Genomic DNA, 18,471 nt, shown 5'->3' with positions numbered 1-18,471 from the left:
GTGAGCGTGCCCTGCCCGCTGCGTCGCACCCTGCCGTCGGCTGTATCACGTGCAGTAGTACACACATGCGGCTCTTTCATCAACCCACTGCTGGATGAGGGACCCCCAACCCCGTGCAGGTCCACGGGGGTTATATTTTATTGTGGCTCATCACGCTGTTCAGCGTGGGTTTGTGAAAGTGAGGAACATAGAAGTACGGTGCAACAATGCATTTTGTTGCTCCGCCCTCTTCTGTTGTGCATGGCGGTCCCCCTTCCAAGCACTGAGCAGGCCCAACCCAGTGCCGAATCACCTCGAAGCACCCAACCTGCATTATTTTCATCGCCGCCCCCCCCAGTAATGTTGGTGTTACTCAAGTAATCAAACCCATCATCGGTTGTCTGATCGATTATTTCACTATTCGGTGAGTCCAGCTCCAGTTGCTGCTAGCCAACCAAGCAGCCGCAGCCTACTGGGAGGGGGGCTTGCCGACCGCTGTGCAAGCCTCTAGAGGACGACAGCAGCAGCTTGCAGCCCTGGAAACGAGCGCTGGCTTCCCTGGGGGGCGGTGAGGAGGTGGCAGAGCGGTGCCTCTTCTTCACCGGGTGGTTCTTCACAGTTCGGCTGCTATTGGTGGTTTGGTAGTTCAAACGCCACATTCATTTGTTTCTGTATAAATTTAAACTATAAATTATTTTGTACCACTGAGCTATGTACCTCTTTTTCAGAAGCTACCTGGCCACAAATGATAGCTTAACGAAGTGGCTTATCATTTGTAAAATTATAGTAGCCAAATAGTCTAAAGCGTGTTTCTAACTGTAGAGGATAAAAACGGAGGATCCACAGAAAATCCACGCGAGCAAACTCTAAATATACAGCAGCAGGCGTCAGGGTTGGGTTCGAACCCACGACCTCCTGTATGCCAGCAAGGTAGTTAACATCTCACCACCGTGGCGAGATGTATATTTATTCTTAAACTGTTGATAGATATTCGCCTGTGCCAAATCACATGGAAAGCACCCACTGCTCGGCAGATTTAGGAAGCTACTAAGCAGGATTGAGCCTGGATAGTGCCTGCGTGGTTGACCACTGTGCATGACGGGCATTATCGGCCGCGGGGGCCTACGTTGTTCCACAGAGGACAATGCTGCAAGATCTAGTGTTGTACTGTGCTACGGCTCCCTCATCTGTGTCCCCTGCCTTAACCAATCCGCACTGAACAAAGGTGGTCAAATAACCCCCACAATCCGCAAAGCCATGGGGAGGTTCCCCATTCAGCAGTGCATTAACAGAGGGCCGTACTTGTACCTGATGTACATGTAATTAATAGTGCAAAAGTGAGTTTATTGTACGGTGTTGTTTATAACCAATGCAGTAGTGGGATATTCTGGGGTTAGGAAGCAGGAGGAAAGGGAGGGACACCTTAAGTCACGATGTTGGGTCTTCTAATTATTAACCAATTCTGTATACTGCCCATAAATACATTGTCCCAATTAACCTACCTGCAAGGTGGGGGGCAGGCCCCCCTTTACCTAGCAGCAGGCGTAGGTGCGCTCTTATGACGCGCGTGTGCGCCAAAAGCCTCCCACGCGCGCCAACATCGGTGCGAAGGGGAAACAGAACGCATCCATTCATTTGTGCAACAATAGCGGCTGCCTTTGAACGCGATGATACGATCATAATTATTTGGCTCTTGCGGCAGCGAGGGGTGCTTGTGACACTCGTTCCTTGTACCCCGGCGCCACCATCATCTCCATAATCACCCACCGACCCATATCCCCTCTCCCCACTGTCTGCTGTTTCACAGGGGACACAGCCTCTCATGCCCTTCTAACACATAATGGTAACAGCATTAAGTATGCAGATACGGGAATACATTCGCATGGTAATAAACACAAAAAAACGACCAAATGTATTCTATGCGTGCGGCCCACATCGTGTCAGGAGATGAATAAATGTTTTTTCTGGAAGTGGAAGAAAGCAGCATTCTCAGCTTGTGTCAGGGAACGGCCCCTAAAGCAGCGTTCGTAGAACTACTTTTTAATTGCCTTCTCTAGGCTGCTTTTTCACACGTATATTTACCCTGCAAAGAATGTCCATAATATGGCAGTGAAATGCTTAGATTTTTTTTATCTCACAAATGACACCAACTTTATCGTGATTATGAATTTTTCTGAAATCTTTCACTGGGTTGAGACTACACTCACAGTTTCAGAATCCACTGTAGTAATTCGCAGCTGAATCAGATTGGAACCCAGATTCTCAAGAGTGGAGAAGCTAGTTTAGTCAACAATTTTGTTTAGCCTACGTGTTAAATTTTGTTTAGATAGAAATTGGTTTGAAATCCAGGAATCTTAATAGTGCTCCCTTATTTTCTCTGACAAATTCATGTTTTTGTTACACATGTACGTGTATTGAATAGCAGTGTAAAAGTGTATTTAAAAAAAAAGTGTCTTCAAAGTTATTCAAATTTTATGCAAACTATATGCAAAATGGGATAAAGGGATCAGTGTGTTCAGTAGTTTGTGCACTGCACTGAACATGTTGAGTTGAATTGAATGATTAGCTTTGGCTCACGTCATGAACCTTCACTGATCAGCGTGGTTAAGTATGGGCACATAATCCACATGACAAACAACATGTGAGGCCTTCATCTAGTAGTGGATTGACAAAGGGATATTAATTATTTTTTAATCATCACTTCGAATAATATCACCTTTAGGCTAATGCAATGAATGGGATGGAACATAAGATATCGACAATACTCGTGGAATACAGACAAATATAGAAAAGGGAGGCAGTACAAATGTCACAACAATTTATTTAATTTTGAAATGATTTGCGGTCTTGAATCGTCAGCATCTGTAAAACACGCTTGTTAAAAAAAGTCAACACCCATTGCTGTGGCAGAGAGATAGAACATAAGATCAAACATTTTACCCATTCTTGAATTGAACTGCGATCTTCATCCGTCAAAATCTGTGGATAAAATGTCATAACCTTTCTTATTTAATGACAAGCGTAGCTGCCTATCATTGCGTTGCATGAGCAAGTCCATGACATATGTGACATTACTTTGTTGTTTTCGGCATCATCATCATCTTCATCGTTGTTATCAGCGGCACCAAATTCCCCTACGGGACCTCCCATGGGCGGAGGCGGTGGTGGTGGTGGCTTCGGACCGCCGGGCTACCCGCACGCTACGCCGAAAACCCCCTTCCACAACGCAGCCATGTCCAGCTACCCTCCGCAGTACCCACAGGTGCGTTATGCTCTCCCACGCCAGGAGTCTGGATACCTTCATAAACAAATAATTTAGTGATGCTGCTGCTGCTGCGTTGGTGGCGTTGCACAAGCACAGTTAACAACAACAACGAAATTCAACATGTTTGTCAATAACACTGCGGCCTTAAAAAGAATGACGTTTCGGGCAATTGCACTTCACAGTACCTAGAGAGACCAGAGGAGTAGAGACATAATCTACCCCTCTGGCTTCTCCTGTGCTTTGACAGAGAGGGCCATTGGCTGAGACATCACCCATTCTATACTTTCTTTAAGGCCACAGTGTCTACTGTAATGTAGACGCAGTGTATTTTTTTACAGTTAATTCACCCACATTAATAATCAGGACGGCAGCTCGATTCGAACCGGAAACCTCTGCAACAAGCGGCAAATGCGCTCCTGCGAGGCTGTGTAACAATTGGTACCTAATGGTTCACCTTGCAGTGATTCCCATGGGTTTCCCTGATTCAGGGTAATAATGATGTTCACAAATCGGTTGCATTTCTATGGGTTTTTTTGTGCTTACGGTGCATGTAAAATGTGTCGTCAATGTCTGCAGACTGCTTTTGGACCCAACCAACTGTCCCCCTCAATGGGGGGGTTGTCGGTCCAACCTGAGAGCTTGCGGCCAGTCAACTTGCTTCAAGAGAGGAACCTCCTTCCCCCAACGCCGGTGGAACCCCCCAAGCCCAACCTCCACCCCGACATGCAGCAGCGCAACTGCCACCCTGAGTGAGTAGTGACGGGGCATGTGTATCGCTAAGCCGGTCAAGCCAGCCTGCTAAGAGAGCTCACGTGTACAAGTAACTTGTAGCAGAGATGTGCCCCCATCAGGGAAGCTGGGTGTGACATTGATTTACATTGCAGTGCCATCTATGGCATCTCCCCAACTCAACCGTAAGAGGTTTTCTGGATCAGATCGTGTAAATTAACCAAAAAACCTCTATTATGGATGCTATTGGTCACGAAAGCCTGTGTGTTAAACTCCCCAACTAAACTTTGCGTAAACTTAAATTCATTTGAACCGCAGCCGCTTTGTTAAGGTGCAGAGCAAGGAAACACGAGAAAATCCAGACTGAGTGGCCTGATAAAGCATGCTCAAGTAACCTCCACGATTCATCATAGCGCGGAAAGGCCCTCATCCAGGAGTGGATAAACAGATTGGCGCACGTGCGCTGAACGTGCAGTTAATACATCCACGCTGACGCGCGCGTTCCATTGTGCGCGTTTGGCAGCATCTTCCGCTGCACGCTGACCAACATACCACAGACGCCAAGCCTCTTGGGCAAGGCCAAGCTTCCGCTGGGTCTCCTGCTCCACCCCTTCAAGGACCTGCAGGTGAGCGCTCCCTCTTGCCAACACCACTGCCGCCAGAGCCCACGAGCTGGAGACTCGGAGAAACTGGGACGAAAACAACGCGTCGTACAGTCGCCAGCGGCAGCATCAGGCACGCCACGTGGATTCGATTGTGTGACCCTTGTCTCTTAACACGCTCGTGTGTGTGTGTGTGTTATTTGTGTGTGTGTTTTATGATGTAGCGTTTGTTGTGTGTTGTGTTGTGCTTTGTTGTATGTGGTCTGTCTTGTTTGTGTGTTTTGATCCGTGTTGTCTATTGTGGTGTTGTGTATTGTGATGAGTGTCTTTCTCTTTAATATTTTGCATTTGGGACTGATATTTTTGTTTGTTTTGGGTTTTTGTTTTTGATGTCTTTTTATGTTGTGTTTATGTGATACAGCGTGTCTTTTGTGGGTTGTATGTTAAGTTATACATTTTTTGTGGGTTATGTTCTATGTTTTGTTGTACATTGGGTGCTAAAGTGCTTTTTAAAATTGTGATTTTTGTTATGTACTGTAAGATTTTTGTATTTATATTGTATTGTGTGATATGCTGTTGTGTATTTTGAGTTACACCATTCCGTTTATTTCATTAATGTTGTTGCCCGCTGCATAATGTGTTGCGTGTGTGCGGTACGCTGTCGCATGTGACGTGTTATTGGGTGAGATTCTGCGCTCCGTTTATCGCATTTACATTCTCCGTTTGTTGTTTTTCGTGCTCACGATTTACGTTCCACTTGGCGCCGTGCCCCACCCACCCTCACTCTGCCCGCGTGCCGTTCGTATTCTCCGTCCCCCCTCGTTTGCGCGGCGCAAGCAGCAGCTGCCGGTGATCACCGCGAGCACCATCGTGCGCTGCCGCGCTTGCCGTACTTACATCAACCCCTTCGTCACCTTCATCGACCAGCGCCGCTGGAAGTGCAACCTGTGCTTCCGCGTCAACGAAGGTAGGCGCCGCTCGCGTACCGCTTCTCATATTAAACGCCGGTTGCGACGCATCCGTCAAGTCGTATGTCTGCAACGAATATGTTAATTAGGATTCGTACAACTGGGTATGCAAATCCATTTCCAAATACATTTGAGTTGCATCATGAGATCTCCTTTGCCAGTATGAAATTATGATGCCAACAAAAAAACATGCTCTGACAATATGTGCATTGTCAGTTTCAAAGACACATACTGTCAGAGCATGGTTTTTCATTTTCACCACATGTATATGTGGTTAATGCAGACATGATTTCTTGCAAAGGTTTCTCAGTTTGGTGTTTTAGCTTCTTAACACCTGTTTTATTGCCAGAAAGGGGAAAAACCCTTATCACCTTTGAGTTGATTTGTTTCACACGGATGATCCCGTTTCGCTAGTTGCCCGGTACTCGCCCAGCAGTGGCCTGACAAAGGGGCCTTGAGGCCGTAGCCTCTAAGTCGGCGCTACTCTTCACCGCAGTCTAACAAATAATAAAAACTCCATGCTTGTGCTCGTTCCCCGACATCAGTTCCGGACGACTTCATGTACAACCCACTGACGCGCTCGTACGGCGAGCCCCAGAAGCGGCCCGAAATCCGCAACGCCACAATCGAGTTCATCGCTCCCTCCGAGTACATGGTGAGCAGGGGTGGGGGATGGGGGTTTGTTTATGTCGAGGGTTTACACGGTAGTGCTGGGCGACGTGATCAAACGTGCAACGTCGATTCCGCCGTTCAAAGCGTACGACTGGAGCGACCATGAAGGACATGAGTATCGCATTGTGTGCTGGCTTGTGTCAGCCAGCACAGGTGTCTTTGTGTGTCTTTTTGTGTTTATGTGTGGATAAGTGTGGTGAATGGTGGCGCAGTTAGCGCAATGCTCTCTATGAACATGGCAACTTGAGTTTGATTCCCGCTCACGGCCAACACCAGTTACGATTATTTGAACCAATCTTGGGCCTCCAATGCGTCGACTGAGCCTCAAATGAGTACCTGGTGCAACGTGTAAACAATGTCACGAGGGAGACAAAGGCGGCCGGTCATGGTACTGGTCATCTACCCACCCCCTCATATTCCTTGTCAGCCTTCACAGTTGCTTAATAACAGCACTTGCCCCAATAGTCTGTTCACAAGGTTATACGGGGAGGGGGAGGGAGGGGTTGTCTTTGTATGTTTTAATGTGGCCCAGTAGCCAGGTCGGGAGCAGTCGGCCCAGTAGGTAAACTGGGCGAGGCGTGGGGTCCGCCTCATGGAACGTCGGGCCGTTCGGCCGCTGGGCGTCTTTAACGCCGATAGGCGATGCCGACCACTGCTCCGTGATGGAGAACCATTCCTGCCTTCCGCTGAGCGGTTTGCCACGGTCGGGGTCGTGTGAAGTAGCGCGTGGCGTCGGGCGATCGTTGCGAGGGGCGGACGACGAGGCCGTCACGTGCTCTTTGTCTGTGCGTGATCGTGTGCAGGTGCGGCCGCCCCAGCCGGCCGTCTACATCTTCCTGCTGGACGTGTCCTTCCACGCCGTCGAGTGTGGATACCTGCCCGTCGTGTGCAACAGTATCCTGGAGCACCTGGATAGGTGTGTGGTGTCTGTGTGCTTGTGTGTGTGCATCTGTCAGTCGCCTGGCGAGGTCGTGCACGGCTCCTGGGGGAACCGACAGACCAGTAGAGGTTCCATCGCTAGTTATAAGTGTCAGTGTCGATAAGAGGGCAGTTGTACTGGACTCCCTTTATAAAAGGCCTATCAAAAATTAATGAAGCGTAGTCTATCTGCAAGTGAAACTAAACTCATATGATTCCTCAAAGTGTTTTGGTTCCTATTGATACCATGGTAGAGGCCTCGTCGTCACGAGTTCCCCCACCCCAACCCCGTGCTGACGCAGGTTACCGGGCGACAGCCGCACGAAGGTGGGCATCGTGACGTTTGACAGCGCGATCCACTTCTACAGCCTGCAGGAGGGGCAGGCACGGCCACAGATGGTGGTGGTCACTGACATCGACGGTACGCACCCACACAAACAAAGGCGACTTTCCCCGGACCCCGGAGTATGAACACGCAATTAAGCAAGGTCTTGCTGTATAATTCAAAACAAAGAGCGTTTAGAATATTGTGTTAACACATTAATGGACTCTGAGTACCCGAATGGCTTGGGGAATGAGTTCCACAGTTAAGTTGTGTTAGGGCCCATGCACACACGCACGCACAGCCGTGTACCAGCTCGCTTGCTAACAAGATTGAATGGACAAGCAAACTATTCCACGCGGGAAAAAAAACAAATGCGGCGCGTGCGTGCACATGTGCTTTTGGAGCCGTGTGGTGGTCTCGTCGTTGTTTTCGTGATGGCGGCGGTCGGAGTGTTGAGACTGCGCTTTGTTCCGTCGTGTGTTCCGTCGTGTGTTCCGTCGTGTGTTCCGTCGTGTGTTCCGTCGTGTGTTCCGTCGTGTGTTCCGTCGTGTGTTCCGTACAGATGTGTTCATCCCGAGCCCCGAAGGCCTCCTTGTGAACCTGCAGGAAAGCAAAGAGGTGAGCGTCATCAAAGCCAAGCCAGCCCAGCCATCGTCATTTAGTAACTCTTTCCAACGAAGGGGGAAAGCGTTCGTGCGTGAGTTCTGGCTGTCTAACAGTGGGGGCACAATAACTCATTTTAAGATGATCGGATACACAATGAGTTTTTGTTTAAGGTTGTGTTGCTATTAGGGACTTAACCGATAGAAAACCCAATAAATTCATCAAAGCCTTACGTAACACTTTGCACTAATAACCAGTGCTAAAAGGTTTCACCTCACCACTCTATGCAATGGCTAACATCATTATTTGTGACATCACAAGATGATTTCATTACGTGCGGTGTAATCGTGCCGTGCGGCTCCAAAGATAACGGCATCCCACCAAAAACTCGCAATGACAAACGTGTGTTGAAGAGCGTTACAGAGTCATGCCATATGCGCGGCTCTAACTCGTGCCACGCTGTGCTCTCTCCAGCTGTTCCGCGAGCTTCTGCAGTCTCTGCCGACCGTGTTCCCGAGTGGGGCAGAGCGCGAGACACAGAGCGCGCTGGGGCCCGCGCTGCAGGCCGCTCACCGCCTGCTGGGAGCGACCGGAGGCCGAGTCACCGTCTTCCAGAGCCAGCTCCCCTCAGTGGGGCCCGGCGCCCTCAAGCCACGCGAGGTCGGCGCCAAGGTGTGTCCCATTGTCATCATGGTCTTCGTCATCAGCATCGGCAAAAACAGGAGCAGTGTCATCATTGTCCTTGGCATCGCGTTCATCTACAGCATCCAAAGCTTCTTACAGTTTCCATACACGAGAGAGCAAGCGAGTGAACGTGTGAGCGAGTGGTGATCGACGCGGCGTGGGTCGTGGCGTTGTGTGCGTGTGTTTGATCAGGGCACCGAGGGCCTCTCTCCAGCCACCGATTTCTACAAGAAGCTGGCGCTGGACTGCTCGGCGCAGCAGACGGCCGTCGATCTCTTCCTGCTCAGCAGCCAGTACGCCGACCTGGCTACGCTGTGTGAGTGTCCCTGGGCAGTCCCACACTGACGCATATCGCACTCCCTGGGTGCTCTTTTGAGCTGGTCACACCGATGCCGTCACCGTTTCCTGGAGACGACCTCATGGCTAAACGAATGAAACTCACCTGAGCAATGTTCACTTTCATTCTTGTAACTCTCCATCTATGGTTTTGTGACCTTATCATTATGAGCAGAGAGCCGGGTGGCTAAAACAGGCGGTGCGTCCGCCAGTCATCTCAGTCCCCCCGAGGTCTGTTAATCCACAACACGTGGGGCTTGTCCTGTGACCTGCCGGCAAGCTTTCGACACTCCACATGGTCTCAAAGTGCACCAAGCTTGGCACAAGCGCTGTGGTGACATCACCATCACGACGACTGGAGGCTGTTGTTGTTGACCACGGGTGCGTGTGTACGTGCGCTCGATTGCCGCGTGCAGCTTGCATATCGCGGTTCTCTTCGGGCGCCGTCTATTACTACCCGTCCCCGCATCCCGTCCACGCGCCAGCCCAGCTGGAGCGACTGCGCAGCGACCTGCAGCGCTACCTCACCCGCAAAATCGGCTTCGAGGCCGTCATGAGGATTCGCTGCACCAAGGGTGAGCGGCTCTTGTCATCGCTGTCATCGTTGGTGTCTTGATTCGTTATTTTCTGATTTTGTATTTTTCCCTTACAGAATCTTGTAGGCAGAGTGCGATTTTGAAACTTTACCCCAAATTTTATTGGGAGCCAGTGAAACGATTGGATTCATACGATCACGCCTATGGGTTACGGGCGAGGAGTCCGGCAGCGGCATTTTGGATCATCTGGAATTTTTGAGATGAAGGATTTTGGGGTGGCCATAGAGAGGAGAGAGTTGCGGTGGCGGGGACGCGAGGCGGGACGCGTGACCGCGGTGCGCTGCTCTCGTGCCGCTACCCAGGCCTCTCCATCCACACGTTCCACGGGAACTTCTTCGTCCGCTCCACGGACCTCCTCTCCCTTCCCAACGTCAACCCGGACGCCGGCTTCGCCGTGCAGGTCTCCATCGAGGAAGCGCTCGGCGACGCCGCCACCGTCTCCTTCCAGGCGGCGCTGCTCTACACGTCCAGCAAGGGTGCGTGGGGGACATGGGGGGGGGCCATCCAGGTTACGTTGACCCGTGCCTCTTGCCCTTGCGCCCTGTCTCATTGATTTAAATTCGATGGTCTTTATTTAACCAAGATCACTTGATCAAAATTTGCAAAGAAGCATGGATTGGAGCATGTTTGGAATTACACCATAATATTGAAAGAGGAACACCTGGATTAAGAAACAAGCACCAATTTGAGATGTCACATTTACCGATAAGATAAGTAAATCTGCTTGAACCAAGACACATCGCTTAAATGGGATGATGATAATGATTGATGGCCGATGGATGAGACTGGTGATGGAGAGTGATGAGATCAGTTTACATGTAAGAGATGGATGCATGGTGATGGATTTTAGCAGCACTGGACTGTGAGGGATGGCAACAGGATGAGAACGATCATTGTTGCAGTTACCTTTAATTGTTAATGTTTGTGCGATCACGCTTATTTATTTACTCTCTTGCCAATGTGGTCTCGTGGCGCCCTGCAGGCGAGCGGCGGATCCGCGTGCACACGCTGTGCCTGCCCGTGGTCACGACGCTCATCGACATTTACGCCGGCGCCGACGTGCAGGCCGTCACGGCGCTCCTCGCCAAGATGGGTGAGGCCTGCGGCGCACCCCCACAGATGCTGCCCCCCCCATGACTTAAGCACGGCACCCCCATTCGCTCCGGCGAAGTTAATATACCGACTCTGCCAGCGCTCTTGGTTCCAGCACTTAGGTGAAAGGGCACGCAGGTGCAAGGGCTGGTGTGTAGTTGGTACCGTGGGAAGCGTGGGTGGTGCATCTGTCAGTCATCTCGGTCAGTTAACCCATAATAGCTGGGTCTGTCCCGTGACCTCCTGCCAGTGATCCTTTGATGTTTCACATGCCTCAAAGTGGCCCTAGCCTGGCATAAGCGCTGCGGTGATTTCGCCGTCACTTCGTGGCGAATGGCAGCTGTTGTTGCGTATAGGGAGCGGTGGCAAAGGCTGGCCTGGTGATGGCCACGCTCCCACCCGCTCGTGTGCCGTGCCGGCCTTCACAGGTGCTCACTAAAGGCACTTGCGCCGATATGCTCTGAGAGTCTACCCGCGTGATCTTTGTGTGCACGTTGTGTACGTTTGTAGCGGTGGACCGCACGCTCTCGTCGAGCCTGAGCGACGCGCGTGACGCCCTGGTGAACGCCGCCGTGGACTTCCTGGCTGCGTACCGGGGTTCGGGCGGCGGCCCTGCGCAGTCCGGGCTCACGGCTCCACACGGCCTGCGGCTGCTGCCGCTCTACGCGCTGGCGCTGCTGAAACAGGTGGGAGGCGTTTTTCAGGGTGGTGGCGCTGAACCGTGGGGCGGGTGGGCGTGTGCCTTTTGAGTGTGGGGCAGCAAATGTAACAGCCAGAGGTGGGACAAAGTCATTGTTATGCAAGTCCAAGTCGAGTCTGAAGTCATCAAATTCATGACTCGAGTCTGACTCGAGTCCAAGTCGCATGACTCGAGTCCACACCTCTGGTAACAGCCGTAAGTGTTGAAGTAAGTGTTGATGAAGTACCACCCCCGCTGCTACTACGATGGCGGTGGCGATTGCCGCGTCCTAACTTTGGTCGTCTTTTCATTCCAGAAAGCGTTTGGCTCGGGAAAGAGCGTGCGCCTGGATGAGCGAGCGTTTGCCATGTGTGAGATGAAACACCAGCCACTGGGCCAGCTCATGCGCGCTGTGCACCCCAGCCTCTACCGCGTCGACAACCTCACGGAAAAGGTGTGGCCAGCCGCCCCTTACCTCCCCTGCCCCCCTCCCCTGCCCTGCACCCTCGCCCACAGAGTTGGTCACGCCACTTGGGAAGTGCGTTTGTGTGTCCGTGTGGGGAGTGGTAGTGCCATGGATAGCGCACTGCGCTACCAATCCAGCCACGCGTGTTTGATTCCCGCTCACGGACAATAAAAATAGGCGAATATTTTAACCGGTCCAGGGCTGCCACCCGCCGTATAGGTCGATTCAGCCTTAAAATAGTGCCTCGTGCATTGTATAAACATGCGCCCTGGGGAGACAAAGGCAGCCGTGATTGGTGCTTACCACCCAAACCCCTCGCGTGCCATGCTGGCCTTCATAGGTGCTCACGAACAAGATTTTCCCCAACAGTCTCTGAAAGGCTCTACGTGTGGGGCACCTGTGTGTTCATGGCGTGTGCAGGGCGGGGTGATGGAGGGCGACGTGCTGGTGCCCCAGCCGCCGTTGCTGCAGTTGTCTGCCGAGCGTCTGTCTGGGGACGGAGCCTTCCTGCTTGACTCGGGCACCGTAAGTTGGCACGGGCGCCACCTGCACATTGCCATGCCAGCACGCGGCACCACCGTCACACTCCTGCTTCTCACCTGACCACGATCTAACACCGAGGTGTACCTGTCGTGCGGGGTGCTGGTATTGAAAGGTGCTCACTGATGCCGCTCGTTGCTCTGGTTTGTGAGAATGTATGGGGGTCATCTCTCTGGTTTGTGAGTCTGTATGGGGGTCATCTACATGCGTTTAGATGTGTGCATGTGTGCGTGCATGTGTGCGCATGTGGCGAGCGGTGGTGTAGTGGTTAGTGCGCTTCGCTACGAACCTGGCGACCCAAGTTCGATTCCTGTTCATGGCCAATGCCAATGATAATTATCTGAACCAGGTTCTATGGCCTCCGCTAGGTCAACTCAGCCTCCAATGAGTTCCTGGTGTGGTGTGTAAATATCACCACTTGGGAGACAAAGGCGGCCGGGCATGCTGCTGTCCACCCACCTGCTTTGTGTGCCGTGCAGGCCTTGATCGGTGCTCGCTAAATGCACTTGCCCTAACAGTCTGTTAAGGCTATACGGGGGATCTTTGTCTTTGTGTGTCCAGGTACTGCAGCTGTGGGTGGGCAGGGGCGTCGGGCTGGCTTTCCTGCACGAGGTGCTGGGTGTGCAGAACGTCGCAGCCATCCAGACGAACACGGTAACGATCGATGGCTCACCCGTGCCCCTACTGCCGTCACTAGCGCCAGCTAGTAACACCTGTGTCCATCCTTCCATCACTGTCAGACCTGACGCAGAAGATCCTCGGTTTTGATATTCCGTGAAGCTTATCGGCCGTAACTCCTAATACACATCTGCACAAACCACGGCACAAATGGAAAACGAACAGTTTGCGGTGACTGTGGTCACCACCCAGAATAGAACCGCAGAACAGATAATGACTCAATGCCCAAGTCACAAATACGAAGGAGGCACCATCACAGCGATTCACCAGTCCACTAGTCCTGACACAATCGTCTCGCTCAAGCACCTAAACATGAAATTGTAGCTGTTGCTTTTACATCAAGATCAGTCATGCGACGGAGAAAAAGGTATGGGTTTGGAGATGGACGGTCCGCGAGTGCCTCTCCTCGGCACGGGCTCTCGCGACGTGGCCCAGCTGAGTGGAGTCCACTCCACTGTGGAACCCCACCACTGAGCTCCTCCTCCTTCTGCCTGTGCTCGTCCGCATTCACCGTGTTTGAAATTACATCTTGTGTGTGAAGTCTTCTGTATGTAACACGTGTGTGTGTGACACGTTTGTGTGTGTGCTTTGTGCATCCCTGCAGCAATGGTCCCTGCCGGAGCTGCCCAACGCGGCATCGGAGCGCGTGCGCTCCTTCGTGTCGTGGCTACGGCGTCACCGGGCCTTCCCCCCACCACTGCAGATCATTCGGTGAGTCTTTACGGCATCGTCAGCAGTCACGATCGATCCACTTGGATGAATGCGTCCTCAAGCCGCTGCCATATCTCACGAGTTGATTGAATCTCTCCTTGGGCCCCGTTCTCTCCTGCGGTGCTGCCACTCTAACACGAGTCTCCACTCGGTCCTGTCCAGTCCCACTCACGTTTCTTCACGTTATATCCCCCTTCGTTAGCCACTGCTGCTGATAACGTTTAACATCGAAATATTTATATTCACCCAGTCTTATTTCACTTAGGAAAATGTTAAGTGAAGCAGTTGTTTGTTAATGAGCTTGAAGTAAACAGCCAGGATTTGCACGTGTGGCTAATTAATGTTCGTCTCTGTGCGTGTGTCCCGTGTGCGATCGCGTGTGCGCCCGTGTCCTACTTGCGCCGCCGCGCCAGTGACGACGGCGCGAGCCGCTCGGCCTTCGTGCAGAGCCTGGTGGAGGACCGCACCGAGTCCGCCATGTCCTACTACGAGCTCCTGCTGCATGTGCAGCAACAGGTCTGCAAGTGAGGGCCCCGCCGGCAACGGCACGACGCTCCGCGCTCCCCCACCGTGGCACCGCCGCTCCGATCTCCCCGACCGCCCCCTCCCCCGCCCTTCTCGCTCCCACACGCCGTCCAGCGGCGGTGCGGGGCTCGCGACGACCGAGCGGCGCCCTGCACGTCTCCGTGCCTCGCGGGAGGAGGGCAGCCCGGAGCAGGTGGCCAGGAATCGTGGAGGTCGCCGGGTGGCCGCGTCCACCGCCCACAGACTCAATCGGGCCCCGCTCGCCTCTCTCACTGGTCCAGTCGAAAGTGCAGTAAATTAGCACTTTATATTGAATAAGCAAAAATTACAAACGAGTGAACAAATGGACTAATTAACCAGTTACAGGCATGCGTGATTCGCGGAAGATAAATTTGTAAATAAGGCGCCGCCTTCGGTGGAGTCTGGGCCGAGTTGGGGGGGGCGGCCCAGCCCTTGGGGGGGGCCCAGCCCTGTTGCTGTGTCGAGCGAGGTCGCTCTCCTGCGTGCGCCCAAGAGGAGGTGCGCTGTGCTGCGGTGTGTTTCGGTGTGCGGATGTTGTTGGTTTTTCTTATCTCACCACCGGGTGGTACCGTCGCTTGACCGGTTCCTCGCCAGGTGAGGAGGCTGGCTGGGAGTGTGTGAAATTTCATTTTTGCGAATCGCCCGCCTTCCGGTTTGTTAATCTCGATGCTTTAAAATGCTTCGTAAATATGTTTTCAGAGCATAAGGGGGGGTGGGGTGGAAGCTTAGAAGATGACGACGACGATGATGATAATGATATATTCCACGTGCCTGTGTAACTGTGGGGCGGCAGTAGAGAGATTGGGCAGTAGCCGGGAGGGAGGTGCGGGGGCACGAATGGTCGTGCGCGCACACCTGTGGTGCTTGACGAGTTCCCGCGCATCGCTGTGATTATCGGCGCAACTCTCGAGCCAGGCCAGCCGAGGCAGGCTGTGGTGTGAGCGAGCAAGCGAGTGAGCGATTAGCAGTGCACGGGACACGAACTAGCGCGAGTTGCGTTACGAATTAATGTAGACTGTATTTATGCAATCGATTTACAAACGAAGCTGAAACTCGATAAGACGAGGGGCGCAGACGTGTACAAATACATGTTGATTAACCCGGTGCAATTGGGTAAACTTGGAACACTTTGTGTCGGCCAATCCTGCCGTGAGGAGTAATATCCGTGATGTCGTGCAGCGGCGGACGGGCGAGCAAGCGAGACGGTGCAAGAGGGATGAGGGGCAGGGCTCGGTGGGGGGCAGGCCACGGCTGGCGTCTCTGGTTTCCCGTGCAGCCGGTTCTCACGAAAGTGTTGCGAAAGGGACTCGATGCGGACACAGAGGCCCGAGACCACGCGAGTCCCGAACGAGGCCAAGGCAGCCACGTGTCCATTCATTCACATCCTGCGAGTGCCTCTCCAGTGGTAACCTCCACCTTCTGTCACCACTGTGGTTTTTATTTTATATATAAAATCGCTCGTGTGAAGCCCTCGGAACATTAGTCCCCCGGTTGCATCCGGAGTGTTTCTTCGCCGCCCAATGATGAACGTGCGGCAACTCTGGACAGCGCAGCATGAGGTGGCTAATCCGAGTCAAGCTCCGTGTTCCTATCCAATTGAAATAATGTGAAGTAATTTCTTAAGAACCAGTTTTAGCACCCCCCCCCCCCCCATCTACAAATCAACTCTAGATTGCCAAACCTAATTTCATAAAGAAGAAAAATAGCTGCTTGAAAAAAATGAGGCAATGTAAAGCAGAGAAATGCACTTCCAAAAGCAACTTTAACTCAAGTGTCCTGAGGCTGTGACGCTCGCGCTGTGTTGGGTTTCCACCACGTGGAGTCTGTAAAGAGAGACAAACACCGGATGTGTGGAAACGAATGTACGTACGTGCGTTGAACTTCCTTCTCGTACGTAGCCAACCGTGCTAATCGGAGGTGCGGGATGACACTTGCGAAGGTAAATCCAGCAGTGTGCGTCTGGGGGTCACGTGAAGGCTGCTTCTTGTCGCAGCATGAATGGGAACATGAATGCGTCTTGAGGATCGATCGTGTTGGCCGGGTTCCAGAGAAATCATCCCTGATTTGAGTGGCGGTCAGATCCATCCTCACCGAGTCAGGCGCTCCCCGAGCCGTTCCCATCGCTCGACCTGGTTTATCTGTTCAGTAGGGGGGGTGGTTGCCACTTTACTACAGTGGTGAGGTTGGCGGTCAGGGTGGGTGATGAGAGACACACGTGTGGCCCCGTGTGGTTCCTCTCGGTTTTCATGCGATGCGACGGTTAGGAGATTCTGCCGCTCGTCGTTGCCCCGGCGATTGTGGTGCCACTGTGGGTCAGCGATTGCCACGCGGCCGCACCGAGTTTAATGGTCTCCAGCACTCCGTGGGGAAGGGGGGACCTCGATCCCTGTGCATTGGACGAGGGAGGCTCCTACAGAAGTTTGTGGTGGTTCAGAGCTCGAGGTTGATGAGAGGCTGCAAGCTCTGCACTGTGTTTTCCATTCTCGGGTGATGCGGCATGTGCAGGTAGATTCCTTGACGATTTTAAACTGATCGCAGCATGTGATGAATTAGTACCCCCCAAGGTAGCAAATCTTGAGTAGCACTGATGTACTATTTATATGGCTCAGAAGGGTTCATTATTTGATAATCCACCCACTTCCAATGGTTATCGAAATTAACTGTTATTTCCACGTAAACAAATTGGAACCGTTAAAGTTATACCACCACAAGCGTAACGCACATGTGAAATTGGTTTGGCCTCATTTGACTAATTGCTGTGTGAGACTTGAAAACCCGGGGTGGAGTTTGCAACCTCCTCTAGCTGAGGTCGTGAGCTGTCACATGAATGCACAATCGTGTTTGGAACCCCTGGCCCAGACCTCCACAGCCAACCCAGCTGCTGACCCAGGCAGCAACGCGTTCCGGGACCCCCCGCACCCCCCATCGCGCTGCGTGTTCAGTCAAGACTCGGGGACGAGTGATGGTTGAGAGCGGAGTGCAGTGGCTTCCCTTATTTGTCTGCTGTCATTCTCAGATGGCGGTGGCTTTTTACGATTCAAGTACTGTTAAGATATTACTTTATAATAGGAGATACGCAAACAAAGAGCGTGATTTAAGATTTACTATGCTTCAAATGTATGAATTATTAAACAAGCTGCTTGTACGAACTGCGGCCACACCACCGTGCGTTTGTACTGGCTGGGCGTGTGTCGCGGTGTGCGCGCGGTCTTCGATGTGTGCGCTGTATGGAGTGTGGGAGAGAATGTGAGAGGATTTGTGCGTGTGTGGGGAGCGGTCGTCGTTAGTGCAGTGCGCTACAAACACAGTGGTGATAGGAGTTCGATTCCCACTCACAGCCGACATCCGTGACGAATATCTGAACCGGTCCTTGGGCCCCTCCCTATAGAGGTCGACTCAACCTTAAATGGGTACCTGGTGCGGTGTATAAACACAATCAGTGAAACAAAGGCGGTCGGGTGTGGTTCTGGCCACCCACGCTTGTGTGTCGTGTCTGCCTTAATAGGTGCTCGCTAACAGCATTTGCCCCAACAGTCTGTTAAGGTTGTACGGGGTGTGTCTATGCGGCAAGGGACACACGCATACTCACTTCCTCCCCAGTGCTGATGTTTACACACCGCACCAATTCCTGATTTGAGGCTGAGTCGACCTAGAGGAACCACAGGACTGATTCACATATTTGACATTCGTGTTGGCCGTAATCTGGAATCGAGCTCTGGTAGCCGGGTTCGAAGCGCAGCACCCTAACTACACGACCGCTCCCCACAACAACAGCCGCCATTGGCCACTAAGTTCTGGTGGCGTCACCACGGTGCTTGTGCCAGGCTAGGTGTATGCGGAGGCCACGTGAAATGTTGAAGCCTGGCTAACAGGAGGTCATGTGACAAATCCAGGTGCCATAGGTTGACCGACTCGGATGACTGGCAGATACTAAACCTGTGCCCCCCACTGTGCCAACTTGCAGAATTTTAGCCGCCTGGCGCTGCCCTCGTGAGCGTCGATAATCTCCTCTGCAGTTGGAGGGCGACTGCCTCTAATTGCCCAGTAGCAGAGTCCTTCACGAGCCTCCTCCATAGATGCCA

General features: G+C 52.4%; 1 protein-coding gene across 4 annotated transcripts in view; it reads left to right on the top strand.

Annotated features, from left to right (window-relative positions):
* Window positions 1–17,538, top strand: part of LOC133350507 (protein transport protein Sec24A-like) — a 28,717-nt gene extending 11,179 nt beyond the window's left edge. For 3 of the 4 annotated variants that reach the window (XM_061564857.1, XM_061564858.1, XM_061564855.1), the window contains 19 exons: window positions 3,099–3,241; window positions 3,821–3,993; window positions 4,497–4,599; window positions 5,416–5,542; window positions 6,089–6,198; window positions 7,019–7,131; window positions 7,436–7,554; window positions 8,021–8,076; window positions 8,536–8,733; window positions 8,938–9,061; window positions 9,498–9,656; window positions 9,980–10,153; window positions 10,660–10,770; window positions 11,280–11,455; window positions 11,765–11,902; window positions 12,335–12,439; window positions 13,016–13,108; window positions 13,737–13,843; window positions 14,257–17,538. In XM_061564857.1, coding sequence (XP_061420841.1) covers window positions 3,099–3,241; window positions 3,821–3,993; window positions 4,497–4,599; window positions 5,416–5,542; window positions 6,089–6,198; window positions 7,019–7,131; window positions 7,436–7,554; window positions 8,021–8,076; window positions 8,536–8,733; window positions 8,938–9,061; window positions 9,498–9,656; window positions 9,980–10,153; window positions 10,660–10,770; window positions 11,280–11,455; window positions 11,765–11,902; window positions 12,335–12,439; window positions 13,016–13,108; window positions 13,737–13,843; window positions 14,257–14,371 — 2,444 coding nt within the window. In that variant the 3' untranslated portion in view covers window positions 14,372–17,538. The remainder of the gene's footprint in view (window positions 1–3,098; window positions 3,242–3,820; window positions 3,994–4,496; window positions 4,600–5,415; window positions 5,543–6,088; window positions 6,199–7,018; window positions 7,132–7,435; window positions 7,555–8,020; window positions 8,077–8,535; window positions 8,734–8,937; window positions 9,062–9,497; window positions 9,657–9,979; window positions 10,154–10,659; window positions 10,771–11,279; window positions 11,456–11,764; window positions 11,903–12,334; window positions 12,440–13,015; window positions 13,109–13,736; window positions 13,844–14,256) is intronic. The other variant, XM_061564856.1, reaches the window with a different exon arrangement.
* The last annotated feature ends 933 nt before the right edge of the window (window positions 17,539–18,471 follow it).

Source organism: Lethenteron reissneri, chromosome 34 (assembly GCF_015708825.2).
Source record: "Lethenteron reissneri isolate LAM-NWPU_2019-01 chromosome 34, ASM1570882v1, whole genome shotgun sequence".
Lineage (NCBI taxonomy): Eukaryota > Metazoa > Chordata > Hyperoartia > Petromyzontiformes > Petromyzontidae > Lethenteron > Lethenteron reissneri.
The sequence above is the reverse complement of the archived record's forward strand: the minus strand, read 5'-3'. Positions and strand labels throughout refer to the sequence as shown.